Below are 10,280 nucleotides of genomic sequence, written 5' to 3'. Positions count from 1 at the left end.
TGACAGGTTTGAAGCAGATGCTCTGTGACTCTCTTCAGCGGACTATGCAGTACGTGCTTGGAGTTCGTGAGCGAGTTGTGAAATAGGAAATGAGGTTTTTCCCCGATGCCATAACTTTTTCCAAGATGCTTGAGCTATTTAAGTTTGCTCTCGGGGTGACTCAGCAAGGTGGTCCAGGTACCTCGGCTCCAGATTCTTTGGTTTAGTTTTATTTTTCTTTGTGTTATTTTATTTCCTACAGTGCTTCCTAGGCTTTTGTGCATTGTATGTAATGATATTTACTACTTACGAATTGTTGCAACTCAGGGGCGCGCTCTTTTACCTTGCATTTTTTTGTTTAGGTCACACCATAGGCATTCATAGACTTCGGCGGGTGTTTACTGTTGTTTTTAGTAAACAATCACGACTTTAGTTCACTTAAAAGATTAACTCGAAAAATCTCAAAGAAAATTTATGCAATGGAGAGACGTAGAAAAAAGTGTGTGTTTAGGGTTTAGTACGTTTGAATACCAAACAATTGAATGCAAATAATAGACAATAAACAAAGTAAATGACATTTTATGTAAATGCTTTGCATACAAAAGATTTGTAAAAAGTTGAAAAAGTGGACACAGACTCACATTTCTCACAAACTGTTTTGCTCTGTAATTAGGTATTTTAGTTCTATAGAGAGTCAATGAGAGTTTTGTGACCCCGAATACAATGATTAAGCTTATATTATATACTACTACTACTACAAAACTAACCGTCAATAACGGTTCAATCTTATAAATCTGCTATGTGCTTTGTGTCTGGTCTGGTTATACCCAAATTCAAGACGTCCGTCTTTCAGAAATATAAGGGGTTGAGCTGTCCAAAGAGCCATATCATCATGTACTGTCGTAAGATGGCTTCTCACATTCACAATGTCTCGTTGCTCATCCATTGCTTTCGGGATAGTTTATCTAGAGCATCCTTGAACTGGTATATGAATTTGGAGTGTAACAGGATCAGATCTTGGAAGGACCTGTTAGATGCCTCTCTCAAACAGTACCAGTCAACATTGACATGGCACCAACTAGGTTGCAATTACAAAATCAGATGCAGAAGACTGGTGAGACGTTCAAAAAATATGCTCAAAAGTGGAAAGAAATGGCTGGTCAAGTTCATCAACCACTTTCTAAGTCTGAATTGGTGGACATGTTCATGAATACTCGCAGGGACAATATTAAGAAAGGATGGTGGGTAGTGTTTCTTCTGAGTTCTCATATCTGATAAAAATTGGTGAAAGAGAGCATATATTTATAAATTTATAAGAGTTTGTTGCTATTTAATTCACACTTCACTTTTTTTTTAATTTGATTTCGCACCCCAATGTGGGTTTCGTTGGACTGTGTACTTGAGGCGAGAGTAATATTCTTTAAATTTATATTTTCTTTTCTATTCTATTTGCTTTTTATTTGTACTCGGTTTGGTTCTATGTCCTTACTAAGTTTGCCCTTATTTTTCTTTTACTTCTTTATGTCAATTAAGATTTTTTTTTTTTTGTTTTTGTTTTTTTATATGTCGATCAACATCTATGTAGTATGTGTATGACCAATGACCCATTAATTTAATCTGATCATTAATCCAATAACCTAGTCCAAGATTTAAACATTGTTCAGAATAGTAGCAACGGATTGCATGGATTGAGTGGAACTAAAGGGAACAAGATTCGCGGCAAATGAAAGTGTTAGTGCAACATAAGTTACGGCCAAGATTTAACCCACTAATCAATGCGACAAATTCCTAAATAATCTAATAATGGACCATTATTAGTGGTACACTAGTATCATACTCACTGTTTTGTCTTGAATTAGATTGTTTGACATTTTTGTTCAGTTTTTAAAATTCGAGTACACAATAACACTAGTTTTTTTTTTCTCTTTTATTTGCAATTTCACTCCACTTGGCTTGTTAATTCAAAAAGTTTTTAAGAGGTTTCACTTACTTGATATATTATAAAAAAAATGTTTTTTTATTCTTTTTGCAAGATTATTGTTCATTATTATTTTGGTCATTATGGCTTTTTCTTCTCTTTTTGAAATATTCCTTTTTTTTTTAAATTTTAAGACACAATAATATTTGCCTTACTATTTTGTAATGTGATATTATAAAAATATAATTTTGTTCCATAATCAATATTCTAATATTGTATTTATAGAATAAAACATGATTTTATGTCCAAACTTTCTTTATATATTTAATTAAAGAATATTTGTTCGATTACAAAATTATGTTTTGTGACTGTTTGAGATTTGATTTATTTTATGGAATCTTCACATATTTAGTGATTAATTTATATATAAATTATATATACTATTTTAAAGTTATATACTTTCATGATTTAAGATTACAAATATTCTCTGTGAAATTTTAATTTTAAAGTAGTAACACTAATGTAAGTTATACTTTTTTTTTATTAAAGTGTTATGATTATTAAATTATTTTTGACACAATTTACTTGTTTCTAATACTAAATATTATATTCTAAAATTAATAATAATAATAATAATTATTATTATTATTATTATTATTATTATTATTATTATTATTATTATTATTATTTCCAATACTACTATTTGTTCTATTTTAGAATCAGAATTAGATGCAGTTGATTAACTGAGGATCCTGAACCGGTGGTGCTGATATCCGATACAGTGGCGCAGGGTGACCTGCAAGATTAACACTCCAACATTCAAGGCATTTCAAGATTCAAGATGAATGTAGTAAAAAGTGGATATCAGAAAAATAACCTTATTTTCCGTGTGCAATGACTTTTATACTTTGGGTCAAGTGGAGTCGATTTAAGTTGAAGTGAACCTTAGTTATTTGGGCCTCTGGCCGACCCATAACATTTGTCCCCAAGGCTTTTCAGGCACTCAAGAAATTGGGGAAGCCTCTAGCGGTCGAGGTCGACCTTTAAAAATGTTGTCTAATGCGAACTGGAAATGAAACGCTTGAAATTAGTTGAAAAAGTATTGGGATGCAAGCGCATTAAATGCATTTCCATCAATGTTTCGTTGATTCCTTCTAACACGTGGGCTGACGTGACTAGCTAGGACATGACGTTGCTTATAACACACTTGAGTTTGCTTATTTTTCCAAGAATAAATCCAATTGTTGATCTCGCTGATCCGGGTCGTTCATTCATCTTCGCGTATAAATAGAAGGAGTTAGACATTGAGGAAACTTTTCACAATCTTTGGCATATAATTTCCTTCATAGCCAATCTTATTAGTAAATATTTTCGTCTCTTCCTTCATGAGGGCATTTATCAGAGTGATTGTAGCATTTTGATCAAAGTTTCTGCCTTTCCTCACTTTCTTCAGTTCATCAATCTCGTACAACTAGGTAACCTTCTCAACTTAAGCTTTTACCTTTATCATTTATTGTATTCTGGTCAAGATGAATGATAGCCCTATTCATATAACGAATGACTCTGAGAGCGATGTTTCTTCTGTTGCGGGAATAGGGGTATCCCCTAGATCTTCTCTACCTACCCTTGCTCGTGATCGTCTTGACCATGCAGTTATATCCTTGATTGACGAAGTTACCTCCCTACTCGCACTTTTGAGGAATTTGTTGCTGTTGTATCAACAGAGGATTTGTCCTTAGTTCAAAACCTCTCTGAGGTGTAGAAAATGGAGTTCCTCTCTAAGGTCATCTTTAAGATATACCAGACTTCCTCTTTGTTCTCTTTGGCCACTGCATGCATAGGAGATGTCTTCAATGTCGGTAATTCTTTAATGTTAGATTGATCTTTTTATGTTTATTTCTTTAGCTTAATTATAATTTTGATCCCACTATTTTTATTTTTCTTAAATTTTGGTGCCCCTATTTTAAAATTCGATTTTATTAATATTTATATTTATGTTAATTTATTATAATAACTAAATAATGTTAAAATTATAAAATAAAATTTTCTCAAATCTTAAGAATCCAACATATAACCTGTCAAAACTTATTATGATTGTAATTTACACCATAATTTTTTTTATGTTTAATCTGATCAAAGAGAAGAGAGTTATATATATTATACAATTTGATAATACTATAAATTAACAAAAGTCTTAAAAAAAATGTAACCAAAAATAAATAAAATTATATTTTCACATTATTAAAAATCACGTGGTCCGACTATTGACCCATTGGTCTGACCAATAACCGAATGATCCAATAATTTAATCAGATTAATGATCGGTCCGGATTTTAAAACATTGAATTCGACAATTCAATACTTTAAGATTGAATCTATCATTAATCCAAAATTTAAATCACTCTCATGTAGAATTAGGAAGAATCACCAAAGTTATTGAAGATTTACAATATGAATCAAGTTATAGTTATCGAATCTCTAACTATTAGTGTCAGTACAAATTGCAATAACCATTATAAGTCCTTCATCCTTATTTATAACTATTGGCATTTTTTATCTGTATTAATATAAGTTAATAGTTTGATTCATATGTATAGTTTATGTATGAATATTATTAATAATATATAATTGCACTTAATTTTGGCATTTTTATATTACATTGTGAATTACTAGTATTAATAAGAGATATAATTAAAAAACAATAAATATATCTAAATGTTTTAACAAGTTAACAAAATTTTCAAAAGAGTAATATTAGAATTATGGACAGCTAGAGTAGTTAAATTTTGATATTTTTATTCAAATAATTGAAAGAACGGATAAGGGCTGTATGAGTAAAATAGAAGGGTGTAAATAGAAATTGTAGTGTGACTTTATTTATCCACCAATTTCACATGTTTTTTTTTTTTTTATTTATATACTCAAGGGCCAATTTTCACGATAGTAAATTGGTCCGCATGTTTAAGAATAATGAGAATGTCTCATCACACCCTTTTAATTTGACTTGACATTCCCCAATTTTTTTTAACATAAAAACTATTCTTTACATTTATTTTTATTAACAATCTCGTACTAAAAAACTCGATATGAAATCAAATAATTTGACCGGAAAAGTAATGTGTATTTTAATATGTATTTTAATTTTTTTTCAAAAAAAAAAGTAATGTGTGATAAAATTTACCAATTTTTTTCAAAAGCTTCAGAGATTACCGAATTTTTTATATAATCCTGAAAATTTTGGTAGTATTAATTTAACTTATATTTTCAAAAAATTCGATAAGCTATAGTAATTTTTGAATTTTAAAAAAATTTGATATATCATATTTGACAGGCTAATAAAAAACGAAGTTAATACTGTCTTAATTTTTCAATAAATTTGAATGTTTTGTAGTTTTTAAAATATTTGAAAAAAACTAAGATTGCCTGTGGAGAGCCAACCATGGGCTGGTAGGCACCTGGGATCCCCTGGTTACTCCTTGAAAGGATTGGTATGTTAACAGGGTAGAGTGATCCTCCTTAATTCTATTCTAAATATCACTAAAAGTGTGGAAGAAATTGATCAAGATCCAAAGAGGTTTCTATGGAGTGGTGCGAAGGAAGATTCTAAGATCTCTTGGGTGTTGTGGTAGAATGTGTGTAAATTTAAGAATATGGGGGGTTGGGTGTTAGAAACTTCTGAATAGTTAATTTGGCTTTTTCCAGCCAAGTGGAGCTGGAGGACGTTGATCTCGGGTGCCTCCGGTATTTGGTGTGACATTTTAAAATATAGAGACGAGGTTCATTTTAATGTATGAGAATGAATTTTTTGAAGTTAAGCCACCACATACAACACTCAAAAGAACTACTAATAAGAAATTAGTTGCTTGTTACTATGCCCTTTCTTAATTTTTGAAAAATGAGAAATGTGGCCTATAAATTGCAACTACCCGAAGAATAAAAAATTAACCTTGTGTTTTATGTCTCTTTGTTCAAGAAGGATGTTGGTGACTATCAAATTCAAAAAGAATTTCCTAAGGAGCTGGAAGTACATACAACAAAGGAGATGTATCCACAAAAAGTGCTTGGCAGTAGACTTGTGCAATTGAATGAATTGAAGGAACATACAATATTTTTCCATAAGAACACCAAGGCGTACAAAGAAAGAACCAAAACTTGACATGACAAGAGAACAAAAAAAAATGATGAATGTTAGGATAAAACATCACAAGCTTGATAAAACAAGCATACACAACACAAGTCATTAGTTCTAAAAATGGTCAGTTACAACAAAATCACACAACAAAATGCCAAACTAAGGCACATCATGATCAATTACACTAGCAGTACTAAGTAATGAGTACTGACTATAGTCAATAAATGGAAAAAACACAATAAATTAAAAATACTATTGCTCCACTGTCTTTCAGAAAGGTACAAAAACAGTGACAAATAAAAAGAAAATGAAAATTCCTGATTCTTGGTCTTGTCTCTAGATGTTAATAACCTTTCCTTAACAAAATGTCTGTTGGATATGTTGAGCTAGTTCCTCAGCACTCAGTTGGCATTCAATTCCAATCTATACAAAGAGAAAATTTTAAGAAAACATAATTAATAATTAACCGAAATCGAACATATAAACAATATTAGCCATAATACTAACACTATTTTAAGATTAAGTTACCTTAATAGTGAATGAGTTTAACATGGTTTCATCAGCGGTACTAACACTAACATGAACAATTTCAAGTGCTAGATCTTCAAGGACAGACATTATTCTGAAAACCTGCCCCGGAATTCGGGATGAAACAGTTTTCAAAAGCAAATGTGAGCCACAGAACTTAACCTCAACATCAGCAACAGATGAAGTTGAATTCGCGACAAGCTCGTTGATATTGTCGTTGATGGAAGAAACCGAAGAAGTAGGAGAAGGTTCGGATGAAAGATGATTACCAATTGATTGCAACCATTGTTGTGAATGTGGAGTTGTTGGACTAATTGGTAAGACTAGTCTAGGACTTATTAGTGGTGAAGGCCTTGGACTTGAAACTAATAGTCTTGGACTTAGTACTTCATTGTAAACTTTTCTTTGTTTCTTGGATTCTAGGCATTGGAGTAGTTGATGTAACTCGTTGATGTAATCGATTACACCTTCAACTATTGATGCTTGGTCTCCCTGAACGATAAACAAGAGTAATTAATTACACTATATTATTATACATAAGTCTTTGGACTCTCTGTAAAAGATTCACTGTCTTCTCTGGTGCTAACAAACCAAAAGTATCGGAGAGACAGATGATAGAAAGTTAAAATGGACTTACGCGTTTGACATAAAAGCAAGGCATGAGTGACTTCAAGATGGATAACTGCTCATTCATTTGCTTTCTCCGATTTCGTTCGACAGTGATATGCGACATTCGATGTTGTCCATCGCTGTTTGGTTCCTCGATAACTGAACTCGGAGCAATCTTCTGTCTCTTGGTTTTCTGTGATGTTTCAGCAGGCTCAGTTTCAGAATCTTGTGGAGTAGTAAAAGAAGTTTTTGAGTTTTGGTGATTGGTAATGATGGGAAAATGATTGAAGTTTTCTAGGTTTTCTAAAATGGAAAAGAGATCTTCTCCTGCAAACTGTGTTTCATTGAAAATATCAGATAATAATGAGGTGGTATCATCTATTGTGAGATTTTGAGTTTCCATTATGTAAAAGGAAAATGAACAATAATGAAGGATTTATTGTGATTCAGTCATTCAGTGATGTACTGCACTGAAAAAAATGGTTTTGTAAATGCAGAAGGAGGCAGAGCAGAAAGAAAGGCAGAGTGACAGATACCAAAACGGTTTTCAAAACTTCAAATTTAGAGAAACATGTTTTGAGTGTGAGAGAGAGAAAAAAAAAAAGGAAAATATTAACGGTATTATGTAGTGATAGTAATGCTATTGCTAGGAAATTTATATGAATGCACATATTTAGATGAGTTAGTTTTTATTTTATCAGCAAATGTTAAGTGTTTTCTCATTTCTTAGATTATGTTTACAAGTTTGGAGAGTAGGGGAGGGAAAGGCTTTCGAAAACGAAATTTTAAAAAATTATAGAAAAATATTTGATATTTTTTAAAAAAATAATTTTGTTTAGAATGATAAAAGAGTAATTATCATTACTAAATTTTTAATTTTCAGAATAGTAAAACAACTAAAAAATATTTAAAAAATTTATGTAAGTCCTACAAAATCATCATTGAATACAAATTTCAAGTTACTCATTTTATAGGATTTTATGTAAGCCCTACAAAATTGTTTAAATAGTTGATAAAATAGCTTATAGTGAATAACTATTAAAGTTATTAATAATTATTTATAACTAATGATTACATTTGTAGTATTCATTAAAAAGAGATTTTTTTTAGATGGTTATCTATTTTGAAATTTTAAAAAATTAAAAATTGTTTATACTTTTAATTTTTTAAAACAAAATCAAATTTAAATTTAAATATAAAATATTCAAAGATTTTAAACAATTACATACATAAACATAAATATTAATGATAAAACCCGTATTTTCAACCAAATAATTTATACCATTAAATTAGTTAAATATTATAAATATACAATTTAGTGATCAGAGGTGGTAAGCGATGGTTTGTGATTAGGGGTGGGAATAGGCTGGGCCGAGCTAGGCTTTGCCAAGCCTGAGCCTGGCCTGCTAAAAAATTCAAAGCCTAAGTCTGACCTGTAGCCTATCGTAGGCGTATTTTTTTGGCCTGAGTCTGGCCTTTTAGAAGGCCTGATTGGCCTGTTAGCCTACTTAAAAGCCTATTTCATTTGGACATTTGTAAATAAGTCATTCAACTCGACTTTATATAGACTAACAAATTAAAAGATCAGTCAGATTAAATGTTTGTTTGCATTGACTTATTTGAGTTTACGTAGTAGTATAAATTTTGTGATACTGTTTGTTTGAAAAAACTTATGGAAGTAACTTATGACATTGTTCACAAGATTTTTTTTTCATCTTATTTTCATAATTTCTTTAAGATAACTAATATTTATTTTTATATTTTAATTCAAAATACAAAATACAATATAATATTAATAAAATTATTCAAATTTATTTAAATAGACCGGACTCATAGACTTAAAAGGCTTTTTATATGGCCTGTGGCCTAGCCTTTTTAGCTAAATAGGCTTATAAAAAAGCCTAGGCCTTTTCTATTTATGTAAAAAGCCTGTTAGTCGGTCTGGCCTATTCCCACCCCTATTTGTGACGATTCACGATGGTTGACAATATTATATGGTGTTTGATAGTGGTTAAAGTGGTTGACAATATTATTATATTTTATTTGTATTTTGTAAAATATTAATATAAATAAAGTTTAGTTATCTTGAAAAATTTGTTGAAAAAAATCTTATGAACAATGTCAAAAGTTGTTTTTATATGTTCTCTCAAACAAATAGTATTATAAAATTTATGTTAATACATAAACTTAAAAAAGTCAATGTAAATAAGCATTTAACCTTGTTGATCATTTAATTTGTTAGTTTATTTAAACATTATTTAAATTGCTTATTTACAATGTTTAAATAATAAAGACTTTTACGTAAAGGTTAATACATCAATCAAGTCTTCTAAAAAGTTAGACTCATGTCTAAAAATAAGTCTATGATAAGTCACTGGTCAGACTTAGGCTTTAAATTCTATACAAGTCAAGCTCAGACTTAGTAAAGTAAAGTGTAACTCAGCTCAACCTATTCTCACCTCTAATGATGGTCAACTGTAATCGAATTTAGTTGATGATCATAATAGTGATTGGAGTATTAGTTACGGATCATAATGGGAGTGGATTCTCTCTCTCTCTCTCTCTCTCTCTCATATTTCTAGTGTAATTATAATCTTTAAAGAGGTTGATAAAATATATAAATATTGAATGTATTAGTTTTTAATGGTTGAGATTAAAATTGGATGAAAAACAAGTGAAAGGTACAATGGAAAGAATGCATTCCCTTGATTAATAAAATTTATACAAAAATAGAAGGCAAACGGGCAACAAGTTGCGCCGTTACTCCTTTTTGGATAGTAAAATCAATTATCTTAAAAACTACATTCATAGACCTAGGAGATACACGATTGCTCTTCCTAAGCCTTTGAACTCTCTGTAAAGGATCAACTGCTTCTGGTGCTAGGGAATCCAAAGTGTCAAAGGCAAACAATATAAATACATGTTGATTGTCAGGACACGCTTTCTCATGTTTGACCACTTTACTCGAAGCAACTTTGAGAGTTGCATGTTCCTCAATAAAACCACCAGCCCTCAATCCCACTACAAATAATACATTTCATGACAAATCTTTCACCTCACCCAACAAAAAATCGAGGTATAATGTCATGGCGCGCCATGTCTATTTTTTAAAAA

At 30.7% G+C, this 10,280-nt stretch overlaps 1 protein-coding gene across 1 annotated transcript; it reads right to left on the bottom strand.

Annotated features, from left to right (window-relative positions):
- Positions 1–6,158: 6,158 nt before the first annotated feature.
- On the bottom strand, positions 6,159–7,701 carry LOC131600371 (transcription factor SPEECHLESS-like). Its single transcript, XM_058872539.1, has 3 exons — positions 7,195–7,701; positions 6,558–7,049; positions 6,159–6,452 (listed from the first exon to the last, which is right to left on the bottom strand). Exons 1-3 carry the CDS (start codon positions 7,567–7,569, stop codon positions 6,387–6,389), a joined length of 933 nt encoding a protein of 310 aa, XP_058728522.1. The 5' UTR covers positions 7,570–7,701; the 3' UTR covers positions 6,159–6,386.
- Positions 7,702–10,280: the final 2,579 nt, after the last annotated feature.

This window comes from Vicia villosa, linkage group LG4 (genome assembly GCF_029867415.1).
Source record: "Vicia villosa cultivar HV-30 ecotype Madison, WI linkage group LG4, Vvil1.0, whole genome shotgun sequence".
NCBI lineage: Eukaryota > Viridiplantae > Streptophyta > Magnoliopsida > Fabales > Fabaceae > Vicia > Vicia villosa.
The sequence above is the reverse complement of the archived record's forward strand: the minus strand, read 5'-3'. Positions and strand labels throughout refer to the sequence as shown.